Source organism: Papaver somniferum, chromosome 9, assembly GCF_003573695.1.
Source record: "Papaver somniferum cultivar HN1 chromosome 9, ASM357369v1, whole genome shotgun sequence".
NCBI lineage: Eukaryota > Viridiplantae > Streptophyta > Magnoliopsida > Ranunculales > Papaveraceae > Papaver > Papaver somniferum.
The window spans coordinates 82539700-82556500 of NC_039366.1; the positions used below are offsets into that span (position 1 = coordinate 82539700).

Genomic DNA, 16801 nt, shown 5'->3' on the forward strand with positions numbered 1-16801 from the left:
AAAACTAATTGTACACCAATGTTTTGCTACATGACAAATTTCACAAAATTTAGCTCAATAAATTTTATATTTTCACAAGAGAAAAACTTAGAGCATAAGAGTAGAAAATTTTGACACACAAAAAAAATCAAAAAGAAATTTTTTTTTTGTCAACACAAACACATACTTATGCAAACATGTTTGTGAATGATAATCCGGCTAGGAACAATAAGAAAATATCTAAAGAATCATAAAACACTTTGCCATCAAGTATACCTGATTATATCTCACTCAACCAGGAATTTTTGTGAGTGAGACTTCAACCTTGTGATTAATTAGCACAAGTATGAGCTTTGAGCTCATAAAATGAACGTTGTTTTCGGTTAAACCTCTTTCTCCTAATCTTTGGAGTAAAACCCTTTTGATGTGAAAAGTTATCAACAAAATACGACGCATAATATGTATTCTTACCTGAAGAATTTTGACTAGAAGGAATTGACAACCTGTTAATGATTTCTTTATACCCTTCAATTCTTAGATTTAGGTTGTCTTCCATATCTCCATTTTTGCTTCCTTCTTCTGGTACCTTTTTCACATCAAGAACAACATTATCTCCCTTTTTAATAGAAGAAGATCCTTGAGTTCTTCTTGGACGAATTGGTTTAGGAAGACCGTTTCGCAGTTGAACATTTGAGGAACACATCGAAATGAAATTCCTGGTAGGGTACACAGGGTGAGTACTAAAACCAATTGGTCTAGACATACGAATGTCAGTTACACCTTTGAGAATTAAATCTAAGGTGTGTTGAAGACGAACAATATAATTGTCATTCAACCTAGATTTCCTCTTTTGTTCACCATGTCCTTTTGAATCACAAAAGAGACACACTTTCTGATCACCTGAGTGATTAGACCGAACAGTCTTAACACCATCGTTGGGAGATGTCTTCCTTCCATGCGATGTGGAAATTCCTTGATTAGAGGAAAACACGAGCACATCATTTTCAACAGGAAGGGATTTCGATTTTGCTTATGGAACTGAATTTTTTACTGTTAAATCAGAGGCAATTGGTACAGTGGAATCTTTGGAACATTCTTGAAAAAAGAGTTTATTCAAAAGAAGTTCAATTTCCAAAGCATCCTCTTTGAGTTTTTCCTCAAGCAGAGTTCGTGAAGAGCAGACTGAGGCGTTTTCCTCTCGAAGAACCTTTAGAATAGAATCACGCTTATTTACCATACCAACAAGAGCATTGAATTTGTGTTTCAACCGGTTGACATTATCAACTTGGATTCTAACAAGTTTTAAAATCACTGCACTCTCTTTGGCTGCTTCCCTTTTAACTTCAGAGTCAGACTCGTCAGTAAGGTAATCCGGGTAATACTTGTCAATGGAAGTCTGTTTCGTTGGGACACTAGGTTCATCTATATTCGAGATTGACAAATCTTTATCTTTTATAGATTTCATAGAAACATAACTTTTGTTACTGGTGATGCGTTTATCAGAGATAATATCGTCCATACTCAGATCGCTACAAACACATACTTATGAGGTCTTAAATGTGTTTGCCTGCTCTGATACCAATTGAAAAAGCGGGGGTCTAACAACCACACCCAATATTTCGTTCAACAATCTGAATAGACAAACTCCAATATACTTTCAAGAGAATCAACTAGACAGTCAGACTCAATCTATAGAAAAGTATATCAAAGAGTTATATCTCAATTTCTCAATTCAATCTGCAATCAAAAAAATAGGAATTTGCGAGCCCGATTGAATAAGAGAAATAACTTGGACGATATCACAAACCAATATCCAAGAGTCAATCAATTCGATCAACAACCCAAAGGTCGGATTCAAGAACTAATTGAGCTTAACGCACAACCTGTGATATTTTTATTATAAAACAAAATATAATGCGGAAAAGAAATAACACAGACACCAGAAATTTTGTTAACGAGGAAACCGCAAATGCAGAAAAACCCCGGGACCTAGTCCAGCTTTGAACACCACACTGTATTAAGCCGCTACAGATACTAGCCTACTACCAATGAACTTCGGACTGTAATGTAGTTGAGACCTAATCAATCTCACACTGATCAAGGTACAATTGCGCTCCTTATTTATCTGAACCCCAGCATGATTCTAGCACTTGATTCCCTTAGCTGATCTCACCCACAACCAAGAATTGCTACGACCCAAAGTCGAAGACTTGATAAACAAATTTGTGTCACACAGAAAAGTCTATTGGAATAGATAAATCTGTCTCCCACAGAAATACCTATGAGTTTTTGTTCCGTATTTTGATAAATCAAGGTGAACATGAACCAATTGATAAACCGGTCTTATATTCCCGAAGAACAACCTCGTATTATCAGTCACCTCGCAATAATTTTAATCGTATGGAAGCAAAACAAGATATTGTGGAATCACAAACGATGAGACGAAGATGTTTGTGACTACTTTTAATCTTACATATCGGAGATAAATCTCAAGCAAATCTTAGCAAAGATAATACTCAATCACGATAGTAAGAGTAAGATTGGAACACACAACTACAGAGAAAAATAGTTGGGTCTGTCTTCACAATCCCCATGAAATCTTCAAGTTGTTAACTTACAGGGTTTCATGAAAAACCTAAGGTTAAAGGAGAATCACTCTAGTCGCAACTAGTATCACATATGAGGTGTGGAGATTAGGTTTCCCAGTTGCTAGAGTTCTCCTTTATATAGTTTTCAAATCAGGGTTTGCAATCAATGTTACCTTGATAACAAAGCATTCAATATTCACCGTTAGATGAAAACCTGATTAGATCCAAGCTAATATCTTTCAACCATTAGATCGAACTTAGCTTGTTATACACAAATGAAATGTACCTTCATTTAGGTTTGAGTAACCGTACCTAAACGTATACACTAGGTTGGCTCAACATTAGTTAACTAAAGTTAGCTATATGAACACTCTCATATCAACCTTATTCATCTTAACCACAACTAGTTCAAATGACTCAAATGAACCTAGTTATAAAGTTGTTCAATTGCTAAATTCTCATATAAGTATACAAGAACACAATTGAAGCAAAATCGGTTTGATTCACTCGAATCAATTCATGAACATTATAGCCCCGCTTTGCTTAGAATGCATTCCTTATTATTTAAATATATTAGTTCATGAACAAACTGATTCTAGAACTTTAACCGCTCAAGTATACAAATGAGTACGCATACTTAAAGTAGTCGGACTGAGTTTGGGTTCGCCGGTATGCAAACGGGTACGCATATTTCCAAACACAGCAGAAATTCCCGGACCCAAACCCTTGCCAGTACGCGTACGAGTATGTGTACTTAGGCTCACGGAATTGCTCAACTAACAGGTACGCATACGGGTATGCATATTATAGTTCCGTCCATGGATCACATTTATGCAAGCGCATACTATGTTCATAATCCAATGATGGTTAAGTGTTCTAAACTCTATTTCAATCATTAAAACATTCTTAGAGGATGACAATAGCTGTTTTCACGAACTATTAGCATCAAAGCAATTTTCAAGTTATTGAAATAATCATAACGAGACATTCAAGTCTACACCAAATGATTGTATCACACAAACCATGTAAGATGTTTTTCGGCGATTTTCACATAATCATCTTTTGACTTTCGTCAAGAATATAAGATGAACTTGGTTGAAGCGAAAGCTTACCAACACATATTTCTAGAAATATGTAAGCGAGTTAAACTCCGCTCGAAATCTCAAATGTGTATAATTGAATACTATATAATAATAAGACTTTTATCTCAATATAGGAGATAGAGTAGAAATAAACTTTCCAAGTGATGGATGAGTTTTAGTCTCCACGTACTTTTTGTTAATGAAGTTCCACAAGCTCTCCTTAATAGTTCTCTGTCTTCAATTGATGAACGCCGTGAAGTCTAATGCTCAACTACACAATATATCCTAGTCTGAGACATCACTATAAGTATACTAGAAATCAAGACTTATAGTTTTGATCACTAACATTGACAAACAAGCTTGAGATAGCAACGCTTGCGAGTTTGATCGAGCATTTCTCTAACAAATACCACTCTAACTCTCTATTCAAATCATTCCAAATCAATTAATTTCTTATCTCTTTTCCAATTGATTTCTTAATTCTCTCATCTACCATATTTGTTTGATTTTTATCTTTATCTTCTACTACTCAAGTTCTTATATTTTTTGGTTAGATTCGAAATGGTTAATAATTTTACACATCAGGAAGAGGTTGATGTTACTACTGCCTATATTTATGTGAGTTGTGATGAAATTGTGGGTGCGCAACAAAAAACATCGCTATTTCCGATACGTATTTATCAAGTATTTTTCCAACGCGACGACAATCCTAATGAAAGAGATTTGGGTGCCTTAAAAACAAAGATGAAAGCAATAAAAAAAGATGTCAGAGAATTCGTCGATATTCTTAACGCTATATATCGACAACACAAAACCGGTGCGTCACATGAAGATTTGGTAAGTTTTGTACATTTATTAATTTTTTTGTTTGTTTGTTGCAATTAACTAAATTTTTCTTACACAATATTTCAGACACGAGAAGGTAGGGAGCAATTTCAGATACAAACTGGCCTACCTTTCAAGTTTGATGCCTGTTATGAATTGTTTAGAGAAAAGGTCCAGGGATTTAATTATGAACTCACTATAACCCAAAATAGTCAGTTGTTTGAAAATCGTTCTAACTTTGTACCTGTCGAAGACGGTACAAAAGTTTTACCCAACGGAGAGACTCCTTGGAATTATAAGTATAATGCCCATCCTATAGGAACCAAAAAAGCCAAAATGCAAGCAAGACAAAAGAAGGATCGGGAGCACGGTATATTCAGAGAAGGTGATGAGGAGAGTTCGTCGGTTAAGATGGAAGAAGATAAGATCTATCAACAAAGTGCAAATATTTTGGAGTATCTTAAGGAAACACGATTAAGGAAAGAAGTAATGAAAGCGGAACAAGAATCCCAATACTAAACAATTTGGGCGTCTACTCAACAACCGAGTTATCAAATGGGGGCAACAACTCAATTTGCAGAACCTCCAACACCAAGCTTACCAAATGAATCAACAACAAATGCATTACGACGAAGATGATGTAATAATGAGTATGGATCTTAGTAAGTTAGGTCGAAACGAAAAAAAATATTATCGACACAAGCAAAAGGATATTTTGAAGAGGTAGAATATAATCAACGTTGAAGATTCAGAAGATGAAGATGTAATCCATCTCTAAATTGTTTTCTCCTTTAATTGAGTTTAGTTTTAATTTCCAGTCTAGTTTTAAATTAAAAAGTGTTGTCTTTATTTGTTGTTTGAATTAATGAAAGGTTTGAATTTCGAGTAACCAACGGTTAAATTTTCAAATTAATATTTTTAAATAATATAGCCGTTAAATTTTTTAAAGTGTTTATCACCTGTGTGGTGTTCTTGTTTAATATAATACTATCAATTTTATAATAAAAGTTTGGATTAAACCATTGTTCATTAATAACTAAGAATAGGAAATTACAACTGATCAATCGATTAAAGCATGTAATCCCCTACCCAGACATTTAATCTTAGTGAATTGTTAAGATGAACACATTACATGTTATTATTTTTCCCGGTGCGAGATTCAATTATCAATGCCGCGTGGAAATGATAAATTGTTCCTTTCTCCATTTGGTATATGCATTTTGTGCCACAAACCTGTCCCGTCTGTGTCTAGCGAGAAACTCATTATACTTCACGCACAAATTTCTAATGTGAATTGTCCTTCTGCAAATGTAGCCTGGTTCATGCTGATGGCGTGGTTCCTTGTACTCGCTCATATGTTTAACGAAAGGACCCGAAGAAACTTCAATACAAATATGCTATCATGTTCTTTTTCTTCAAAAGATCCTTAACAATGTAATAATTTTTAATCCATTGGGTCTCTTCTTCAAAATCCTTTGATATTTTCCTCAGTTGAAACTGTTCTTCACCACGTTTTTTTGCCTTGAGTTTCTCTTCATATTTTGACGCAGCCGATGGCGAAGATACATTTTCTCTTGTACATAATTGTTTGCTTAACACTTCTTATATTACATTGATATATTTGGAAGGTGATGAAGACGTAGTGGCGTTCTTAGTTGCTTGTTCGCTTCTTTTGTGTATCTCTTCTTCCACTGCATCAATTGATTTGGTAGTTCACTTGCATCTTCTAAGAATCTCTTCGACTGAATTGCTAGTTGATGAAGGATTTCATTGAAAACCTGTTTAACTTTTATTTTCACCTCAATAATATCCCGTGAACACAAAATTGAGTTATCTTCCTTCTATAAAAAAAACTCAATCTCTAAAAAAGACGAACACAACGGCTATATTTGTTAGAACTCTCGCCCAACGGCTCTATTTTTTAGAACTCGCACCCAACGGCTATATTTCTTAGAACTCACACCCAACGGCTATATTTCTTCCTATAAAATTCGACTAAAGAAAATCATTTTGTCTTACCAACAACAAACTCAAATCATTCTTAAATATAAACCTCAATCATGTATTCAAACATTGCGAACAGAAAAGGAAAACAAATATTATGTGTGGAAAGAACAATGGTTTGTCCATGTTGTTTCATGCATAACCATAGTTTGCTTTAATGCCCATGGCTACATACAAAATGTCCACAAAGAGGTCTTACCGGCACTAGGAAGGTTAAGGAGTCCATACCAGAGAAGATAAGGTATTTGGAATGTGAATATGCTAACTGTCTTGGAGAAGCACAATGTTTGGAGGATGCAATGAAAGATGCAATCAAACAAGAAAAAGTTGACGAACTCTGCAAGAACTTCAAACTTGGTGGAGTTTGAATGCATCAAGGGGATTCCATGTGAAACTTAGGGTTATCATTTCTTTATGGAAATGCACCGGTCCAGTGCAAAGAAAACATATGGAAAACGTTACTGGAAATGTTCTGAATGTGAAACGGTGGAATGGACTGAATAAGTGTTGTTATGTTTTAGTTTAATCAAGAGTTTGAGTTATAATTGATGTAATGTGCTTTATAATTAGTAAAAGCGTTGTTGTTATAATTTTAACGAGTTTAAATTTGATGAACATGATGTAATGTGCTTTATAATAATTAACCACGTGCAACAAGCATTTAAACCAATAGGCGACCCTATTGGACGAGTCGTGTCTCATGAGGGTTTACATAGAGATATACCCACAAAACCTTTCATCATTTAAGTTGTTTACTCTTCATCTAAATCTTCATGGTTTACATACATATCCATATACTGTATAAAGAGATTACACTTACTGTGCAAAGAGATTTCACTTGTAAGTATATATCCATATATTGTATAAAGAGATTGCACGGATAAGTATACATATCCAAATACTGTACTAATAGATTTCACTGATAAGTGTACATATCCAAATATTGTACAAAGAGATTGCATGGAGTAATCTACTATTAGGCTGAAATAAGCAACTCAAATTGTAAACCACATGACCATAAGATAAAAATGTATTCATTCTGATACATAATTCAAGACTAAAAAATATTTAAAGTCCATCTTACACATGCCTTTAGCATTAAGACTTTTAAACAAACACAAAATTTAAAGGGTTATCATTCATCCTCTTCCTCATCGTCGTCGTCGTCATCATCATCATCATCATCATCATCATCATTATCATTATCATCATCATCATCATATTCGTCTACCACATGTCCGTTTCCATAAACATGTTCATCTGCATGTTCAAAGTCATCTGGGATTTGGTCATTGTAATCTCCATAATAATCAAATGCACCATTCTCGTTTCACCGGGAACAATTTCTTCTTTTAAATCCGTATATCATAATCTCCATCTGATGATGGAAGTACCACGTATTCCATATATGAACCCTCCAAACTAGACAAGTCCCATGCCTGGCCTCCTCTACCGGACATGCAGCAATGTGCTTGACAAGATCCGTTCTTAATTGTAGGTGCATTTCTAGGGTTTTCAGAAATGACATAAAAACACGACCTTCATTGGTAGGTTCTGGAATCGGAACAGAAACAACTCTGCCCCAATCCATATCCCGACGTTCATGCTCAATGATCATGTTGTGTAAAATAAGACAACATTTCATAATTAGGTTCAAGTTATGTTCATACCAATACTTACACAGTGATCCGACAATTCGAAATTTAGCTTGAAGCACTCCAAAAGCACGCTTGACGTCCTTTCTTTTATCCATTTGATACTTGTTAAATCTCACATACTCTAGAATGTCCAATGTCTGACTGAAAGCTTGTATAATTGTAGTCAACTTTGGATAGATACCATCGACTAAGAAATAACCCATATTGTATTAGTGACCGTTGATGGCATAATTACATGGAGGTGTTACACCCTTTAGCATGTTATCGAAAAGGGGAGTGTGTCAACACATTCAAATCGTTGTTTGATCCCGGAATACCAAAAAAAAGCATGCCAAAACCAAAAATCATATGATGTCACTGCCTCTAATACCATACAACTCTGTTTCTCTTTACCCCGCTAAATTCCTTGCCAAGCTATCAGACAATTCTTCCATGGCCACTGCATACAATCAACACTACCAAGCATTCCTATAAATCCTCGTTCGGTATTCTCAGCTAACAACCTCTGAACATCTTCAGGAGTGGTTTGACGCAAATATCTTTCTCCAAAAGTCATGCAAACAATGTGGCAAAATCTTTTTAGATAATAGTATATTGTGGTGGCACCCATACGAGTGTAATCATCAACACTATCAGCTGCCATATTTTTGCACAAACATTTCATCACCGCAACTAATTTCATATGTGGAGAATGCCCCATAGTACCGGTTGCATCCGTACGTTGATGCCATTTCGGATCCACTTCAGGAGATTTTACTAACAATTTCTCGAATAATTCTTCCCTCATGCCTATACGTTGTTTGAATTGTCTTGAGGTATAACCAGTTCCAGGTGTAAAATAGCCATTCATCATTTTCGCATCATGCCACGCTCGATCTCGGGTAATTACACTACGTATCTGCACCTCCCTAGGTATCGGTTGTCGAATGATACACAGTCGTTCATCCAAACACAATTGTGTAAACATTAGCAAAGCTTTTTCTTCTTCATCACTAGAAGTATCCAAATATATTCCGTATTTAACTCTCACATAAGCACACATTAGACTCATTTTGTACCTTTCCAAACAACAAACATATTATCAATTTGTCTATACCATACATAAATACAATCCAATCAATGTGATAATACATCAATAGAATAGTAGTTTACAAACATTTCATTCAACAAATCAATATATGCATCACACAACAAGACATAATCATGGATTTTTCACTAAATCAATGTCTTAATAATATTATTGAATTGCATACTACATACCCAACTAACCTAATATCAACTAAAATCAAAATCAAATTAATTTTAAACCCTAAAATTAGAATCACTCACCTTTGATGATTTTGTGGATGGAAAACGAAATTGAAGGATGAATTTGTTTCACCTTGGAGTAACGATCAAACCCTTTAAATTTAAGCCAACGAATCGCAATTAATCACCACGAAAATCAAAAGGGGATAAAAAGGGTTTTAGAGGGGTTTGAGATAAGAAAGAAATAGAGAAGACAAAGAAATGGGAAGAAAGATCGATCTCCTGGAACTTTAAGCCCCTGTGACGGAAACTGAGTATCCGTAATAGTCAAGTCAACGAGTTGACTGTAACGGAAACTGAATTTCCGTATGACACTATTCATACATGTAGGGAAGGGATAAAAGGACACCATAATTGAGCTGCCTTGTGACCCATATCCCTTCCCTTTATTTGAGGAATAGAGAAGGGATGTCGTGCACCATACTGGTTGGCCTAAGAGAGAGAAGAGGGTCAAACACTCATATTCCCATTAAACATTGGCCCGGGCGGGCCGGCCCCCGGAGAAGCAACGGATTTCAGATCGAGGATGACGTGGATGATGGACCCAAATGATAAACATAAGATGATACAAATCGTTGGATCATCTGATCTGTTTCTGTTTTAATAGTATATATATTGTTTCGGAGGTGGTGGTGAGTCCACTGTTGTTAGACGCGCATCTCTATGTATGCCACGTTGTTATAAAAATTCTCTCCCTTGTGAGAATATATATATATTGTGTGTGAAAAGGGTCAAAAAAGAGTCCTATTTACATCCCTCTCTTCGGTTTTAATGGAGAAAAAATTCTGAAAATTATTCTTGCTTCGTTCTTCTTCGGCCCAGAAATAGAAAAGGTAAGGATTTTGACTAAGAAATCAAAGTTGTATTATTTGGTTGTTATAGGAACTCGCAGTAAGCTCGGATTAAAGATGTTTTTTATATAATTTTTTTCTACTTTCTGATCTTTGTTTTTGATCGGGTTCTGTATAAGATAAATATGGGTTTTTCTCATTAGGTATCATATTTTCTTAATTTATGGTTCTATGTCCGTGATCTCTGTAAGAATTGGGATTTTTCTTGTTAATTGGTTCTTTTTGTTAATACGATCCTATCATCCTAGCACTGAATTCCTTCACCAGCAACAGAAAATAGAAGCTATCCTGCATGTTATAGGGTTTGATTGTTTGTGGTATTTACTTATATGTTTTCATTCTTATGTCCTAGGTCTTGATCTTCCTAGTTCTTAGTTTGATTCTACATGCTCTTATCTATATTATATATCTGAGTTATTTGTTGTTTTATTTGATATATAGGAAATCACGCATACAGGTAGTGAATTAATCAATTGTGGAATCTCAAAAATGTCCACTGGAGAAGTCAGAAGGGTCTCTCGACAAGATATACAGCTGGTAAGGAACTTTTGAGCTCTTTCAGTAACAAACATATCTGCAATGTTATAAACATATCTTAAGAAACAGAATGACCATTAAACTGTTATAATCTTGTTTAGTTACATTGGAGAAAATTTGTCAATGAGATGTCGATGTTTTAAATATATAATGTTATTGGTATGGTATAATCTTTTACTGAGGTTACCGATATGTTCACTTAAACTTCGGGATGCTAATTTGGATAATGTAAGTTACTGTGATCTAAAATTTAGGAAAAAAATTCTTCTACTTGAACTTTCACCTGCTTCATGTTCTACAGAGCCACAGTTGTTTTCTTGTAGATTTTATATTGTTTATGTCACTTTGTGGGAGTTTGTTATATCTAAAATCAGTCTCCTTTCCACCTTAAAGTTTGAAACAGTTTTACAGAATATGAATCTTTTGAAAGCATTTGGGTAGCTACTTATTGACATTTTCAAGTTCTGAAACAACCTCTTGATTCCCTTTGTTGAGTTTCACTACTTATTTAGTGGCGTGCCCTTTTTCTTCTTCGAGAAAACAAAGGATTTAGTTTTATATATTACCTTTTTGCTTTAAACCGTGCTGTCTCTTGGTTGTGAAGATTCAATTATGTTTGGAGTTTAACGTATCAGTTTCAGTCGATCTCAATTTCCTAGCTGCTTAATCTCCGTGCATTTGTAGTGCTATTCTATACCATCCTTCTCTGCATCTTTAGTAATATGTTTTTGATTTATCTTTTCTGTCCCAGGTTCAAAATCTAATAGAGCGATGCCTTCAACTGTACATGAATCAGAAAGAGGTGGTGGAGACGCTTTTGATCCAAGCAAAAATAGAACCTGGTTTTACGGAACTCGGTAATCATCATTTGTCATTTACATGTTATTATGTCACATGCAATTCCATATAATCATGAACTTGTACTGTCATGCTGCTGTCTATCGTAGTAATTCTAGTCACAGCTTTTCTCAAGTACTGGAAAAGAGAGAGAGTTTTCTGTATATATTATGCGTATGCTGTGAAAGGTGCTGGTTACACCAAAAGAAGTTTTGCTTAGTAATATACTTTTAAACCAACAACTCCAAATTTGTCAGTTCCAAAATAAACCCTTTGAAAATGTTTGCTTACAACAACTACACATCCAGCAGGTAATTGAGATCTAAAGTACTCGATAGCAATTTCTTAATTTCAATAACCCCTTCGTCCGACCCTTGAAGATTCTAGTTCTCAAATAGGTGGGACTGGGACTGAGTTGATACGTCTCAATCTGATTTACTTTCGCGGCCTTTTAGGTATTTTAGTGCTGATCACTGGTTGTTGCACATCTCGGTCTGATCAATTAGTTCTTGAAAAATATCTAATTGTTTGTTTGTTGTCGTGCTTAGTTTTATGTTTCCTCGGAGCAAGGAATGTAAGATTCCTCGTTTTTTTTCTTTAAAACTTCCCTAAAGTACCATGTTATCGCTATACCTAGGATTTCCACACTCCTTGCATGCCCCAAAACAACGTTCGCATAGGTGAAAAAAGGTTTTCATTTTGAATGTATTGAAGGCTTTAAGGGATAAGGCTTACCAACCTAGTATGTGGTCTTGCCGACAGATTGATCTTATCTGTCATGTTATATTCTATGTTGTTACTGACGACCTGCATGCCTTGTCCTGTCAGTGTGGCAAAAGCTTGAAGAAGAAAACCGGGAGTTTTTTAAAGCCTACCATGTCAGATTGATGGTGAAACACCAGATAATGATCTTTAACGAGTTGCTTGAGAAACAGGTGGAGCTCATGCGTAAGACGTGCCCTGTTGGAATTGGAATGTCTAATGGATCTTCATGTATGATAAGGGTCTATATTGTTGTCTCCTTAGTAATCTGTGATTGCATTTGAGTATCTTTTAGTGCTTTCCAAGTTTGTTTGGTTTTTTGATTCCCCTTTTACCTTTCCTTCCGTTGCAAACTTGAATATTAGCTTGGAAGATTCAATAACAAATACCTCGGATAGAGATCGATCTGATTTCTCGATTTCAATTTGGCACGTCAGAGACTGCACAGTGAGACCACAGTTTTTGGTCTATGTCTCACATAGTGTATCCTAATCCATTTTCATCTCTAGTGCCATCTCTTCTTTTTCTCTTAGGTACTTCTTTAGATAGATTTTATCTTTCAGGAATGTCACGTCCTATACGTATAACATTTAGTTACTTATCAAGGGCTGTGTGATAGCCGCTGGTTTAAAAGTACCTACCACATTTTAATTTAGCATTTTGAATGCTGAGGCTTAAGTTATGTTGATTCAGTATTTTATTTTTGGCATTAATGTGATGTCTGAATTTACTTTCCTTACAGTGAATCAGAATCCTCCATGTTTCATGTCTGACCAGAGAGTGCAACCTTCAAGGCCGGAAAGCATGCATCACTCGGTGTCCCCTTCAACTACAATCCGGAATGGTGTGCATGGTAACATACAATCTTCTGATGATTCATCTGCTCATACTGGAAGGATGGATGTCTCACAGAACATGCTCCCAACTCACGATGCACTGGGTATGATTCAAGGAGTGAATGGGATTGTCGTCAAATCAGAATCAGGTTACTCGAACAATTCCCCGTTTGCATTTGGTCTCGACGGAACTGTTCTGGACACACGTCCAACAGTTGTAGATGCATCCGTTGCATCATATAGCAGTGTGGAGTCCAACTCTCAAGCCCTTAGTTCATCACTCTTGGATACTGATGCTTCTTCGTTTGGCTTCTTAGGGCAGATTCCTCGCAATTTCAGTCTGTCAGATTTGACGGCTGATTTTTCTCAGAGTTCCGGTTAAGCCACCTCCTTTAATTTCATTTCGTTTTCTACTTGCGATGTTCAACACTAATCACCTTTCACTTCTTATATTTCTAGATATTCTGGAGAGCTACTCAAGATCTCCATTTCTAGCAGGAGATACAGATGACTTCCTGGATTCCCCGGGAAGAGAACCTCAAGGTGAGACTTCAACAGTCCGGATTCAAAGAACTAAATTAGAAAGTATCAGCTTATGATCTGTTTTGTCTGCAGGAGATAATAAGAGGTTGGACACCATATCTGAAGGCTTGAGTTTCGACGAGTTTGGCAGTGAATGATTAGAGACTGCCAGTGGTGATGCTTCTATCTTTTAATTTCAATTTGACATATGTCCACACCCCATGCGTAGTAGTCTATTATCAGTCTTCTGATAAGCAATATATCCATTGGTTGTACCTGTTCCTCGAGCGCATACGTGGTGTCGTTCTTTCCCCCCACCTAAAGCAGTAAAATGTAACTTAATCTATTAAGACGGGGCCATTTTTATCTGTGATAACCTTCAAGATGTACCTATAGACTCTGCTCAACTATTTTACACAAATATCCATAACCTAGAACTTGATGACATGTATGTAGATTTGGTATAGGACTGTAGAAAGCAGAAGGATTTTGCGTGTTTCCTTTTGTGTGATATTGCACTGCCTCAGGGCGTTGGGTCTATTTTGTTTTAATTAAGTATATATTCATCAATATATCCAAATATTTCTGCTTTAAATATTATGGATATGCCAATTAGTCGTCCCTTATAGGACCTAATGTCTTGCTTTTCTTATCTTAGTTGTTTCAACTCTTCCACCCGCAGTGCTAGTTAAACAGTATATCTGTGGAATTGTCTAAAATTGAAGGGGGTATGATTAAATGAATAGTCACTATTACAGGTTTTGGGGGTTCATTATTTTCGAGGGAAGATGGGGGGACGTACGTGTGTAGGTTTTTTATTTTATTTCTTTCAGTGTAATCTTTTGGCAAATAGTCGACTTATAGGTTGTAATTGGTTTTGGAAGCTGTCTTAGTTTTCATTGACAGTGTACTTATCTTCTCATTTTTTGTGTTTTTTGGTGGTGATGCAGGGGAATAATGATCTACAGTAGCAACCTAGGACAGAAGTAATTGTACATAGCCATTCTGGAAATATGTGGAGAAATGTTTATGCACTGCGTCCAAAGAAAGGCATTTGTTTAAAGAGAGGTATTTATCTTAAATCTATCATTGTGAGCAGTTTTCAATTATCTCACTGAGGCCACCTTGGTAGATTTTGAGATTAAATGCTTACTAACCAAAAGTCTTCCATTATAACTGTTAGGAAGTTTAAATCAATTTCAAGTGAATGTCTTTTTTTTTTCTTTTCTTATCTACTTGGGGAGAATTGTGTGATTGAATTCCATTAGGTCTTTTTATATTGGGTTTAGAGTTTTGTATAAATAATAATAATATTATGAGATGCAGATTTGGCTTACAATAGTAGAGTTTCGGTAGATGTTCCTTTTTACACTTTGTATCAAATGAATTGATATTATTGGACAGTGGAATGTTACTTCATATCTTTTATCTCTGTGTTGCTTCAGCATTGATAGGTTTTGGATTTTAAGTTGGTCTATCTCTGCACATATATAGAATCTAATTACCAGCATCCACTTCCACTGTCAACTACTACCGGCTTAAGTAAGCTAGCTCTCCCTTGTAAAACCAGAAAGCCAATTTGGAACCATTACTCCGTAAATTCTACTCTACTCTTCAGGGATTGAAATCCTTTGGTGGAACGGTTTTTATCAAGTGGGAATTTTTAGTCATGCCCTAGGTATCAATCAAATGCCGCGGCTGGCTCTCCCCAGATCTGAGGGTGTATAAATTGAACACCTTTTAGGGGGATTTCTGGTCAAAACACAATACGGGTGGGTGGCTTCTCGTGTTATATTGTGTGTAAAGGCTAGAGTTATAGGCACGTGGGACTATAATGCTCCGTGCATTAGAGGTTTGTCACGCATCAATCTAATTAAACAACTCACAACATTAGAGGTTTGTCACCATCAATGTAATTGAACAACTCACAACAACATATTCATATGACGCAAAATTCCCTTGATTGTATTAAGGAAGATTATTACAAAAGTTGTCCATAACATGGACTAAAAAGGCCATCATTTTTCTTAGTGATACCTTATTCTCTTAAACATGAGATTATATTTCTACAAACTCTCCTTACTGATTAGGAATCATTTCCTAACATTTATATCTCACTAACATGACCAAAATCTTGTATTACCCAATGTTCAAGCCTTGGACAACTTTTGCATAACCGCTTAAAGTTGTGCATAACTAACCGGCCTTATCTAAATTATGTCAATTAATACCACGTATGTACCGTTCTAAATTGTCTTTCAACTATGGCATACATGTAAAGCCAATAAATGATTTGTAACCGTCATTGGGGCCAATGTTGCACCATCATTATTGTGCATCACTATGTTGTAGCCTTGAGCTGAACTTTTTTGGACGCTTAAGCTAAGGAAAACTCAAAATACTTCTCAATTGATGTCAATGATGTATCATGCACCATATGTTCAATGCGTCATTTACTTCGTTTAGTCGAGGAATAGACAACAATGATACACTCGCATGCATCACTAGCTTGTGTGCACTGTCCATGCTTTGGTCAGCCGTTGACTAATGCACGGGCCAACTGTTGGCTTATTCCATGTTCTTACATAATCCTTGAGATGGGATAACTCAATTCCTCGGATATGTATAAATGCAACATTGCATGCCGCATTTTCCTTCGACATTATCTTGCATTTACCAATTAACTGTCATTCTATCGGCAATGCGTTTCACTGTTGGGATAATTTTGGGGACGGTCACAAATCTCCTCCACCCATCTTTTTCAACGTCCTCGTCAAAACCAACCAAGTAGTAAGTATGCTATGCTTGTTTCATGTTTTGTTGTATATATCAGCAACACTCGATCAGGACATCCTAACTTATTTGGATTCGTATGCTTCTTAAATTCAGCAACTTTGTTGGGATTTGCAAACGTCCGTGGCCAATTTTCATGCCTTATATGTTCCAGTTTGCTTAAGTGCCTTGCCATTGATCCTACTGATTTTGAGTTTTTATTGTTACGTTGCCCACCGT

General features: G+C 35.9%; 3 protein-coding genes across 5 annotated transcripts; 1 reads left to right on the forward strand and 2 right to left on the reverse strand.

The window, feature by feature from the left end:
- Positions 1 to 7808: 7808 nt before the first annotated feature.
- Positions 7809 to 8339, reverse strand: LOC113312206. The gene has a single exon (XM_026560961.1). It carries the CDS (start codon positions 8337 to 8339, stop codon positions 7809 to 7811), a length of 531 nt encoding a protein of 176 aa, XP_026416746.1.
- A 194-nt stretch (positions 8340 to 8533) lies between these two features.
- LOC113312207 lies at positions 8534 to 9187 on the reverse strand. Its single transcript, XM_026560962.1, has one exon. The coding sequence runs from the start codon at positions 9185 to 9187 to the stop codon at positions 8534 to 8536; it is 654 nt and encodes a 217-aa protein (XP_026416747.1).
- A 919-nt stretch (positions 9188 to 10106) lies between these two features.
- On the forward strand, positions 10107 to 15219 carry LOC113313265. Of its 3 annotated transcripts, XR_003341769.1 has the most exons (9): positions 10108 to 10277; positions 10737 to 10832; positions 11584 to 11689; positions 12498 to 12662; positions 13174 to 13644; positions 13727 to 13810; positions 13883 to 13963; positions 14548 to 14595; positions 14740 to 15217. XR_003341769.1 is itself a non-coding variant. In XM_026562012.1 (8 exons), the coding sequence occupies exons 2-7, from the start codon at positions 10785 to 10787 to the stop codon at positions 13945 to 13947; spliced, it is 939 nt and encodes a 312-aa protein (XP_026417797.1). In that variant the 5' UTR covers positions 10110 to 10277; positions 10737 to 10784; the 3' UTR covers positions 13948 to 13963; positions 14740 to 15219. The 3 variants fall into 3 exon arrangements, 2 of the variants coding, with proteins under 2 accessions (XP_026417798.1, XP_026417797.1); XM_026562012.1 differs by lacking the exon at positions 14548 to 14595 and having other exon boundaries at positions 10110 to 10277; positions 14740 to 15219; XM_026562013.1 differs by lacking the exons at positions 12498 to 12662; positions 14548 to 14595 and having other exon boundaries at positions 10107 to 10277; positions 14740 to 15219.
- The last annotated feature ends 1582 nt before the right edge of the window (positions 15220 to 16801 follow it).

Excerpts from the sequence above, each read along its gene's own strand:
- LOC113312206 (XM_026560961.1), bottom strand. The coding sequence starts at position 8,339 with ATGGGTTATTTCTTAGTCGATGGTATCTATCCAAAGTTGACTACAATT.
- LOC113312207 (XM_026560962.1), bottom strand. The coding sequence starts at position 9,187 with ATGAGTCTAATGTGTGCTTATGTGAGAGTTAAATACGGAATATATTTG.
- LOC113313265 (XM_026562012.1), top strand. The coding sequence starts at position 10,785 with ATGTCCACTGGAGAAGTCAGAAGGGTCTCTCGACAAGATATACAGCTG. Across the intron at positions 13,645-13,726 it reads TGATTTTTCTCAGAGTTCCG|ATATTCTGGAGAGCTACTCA; the intron begins GTTAAGCCACCT and ends TTATATTTCTAG. Across the intron at positions 13,811-13,882 it reads CCCGGGAAGAGAACCTCAAG|GAGATAATAAGAGGTTGGAC; the intron begins GTGAGACTTCAA and ends TTTTGTCTGCAG.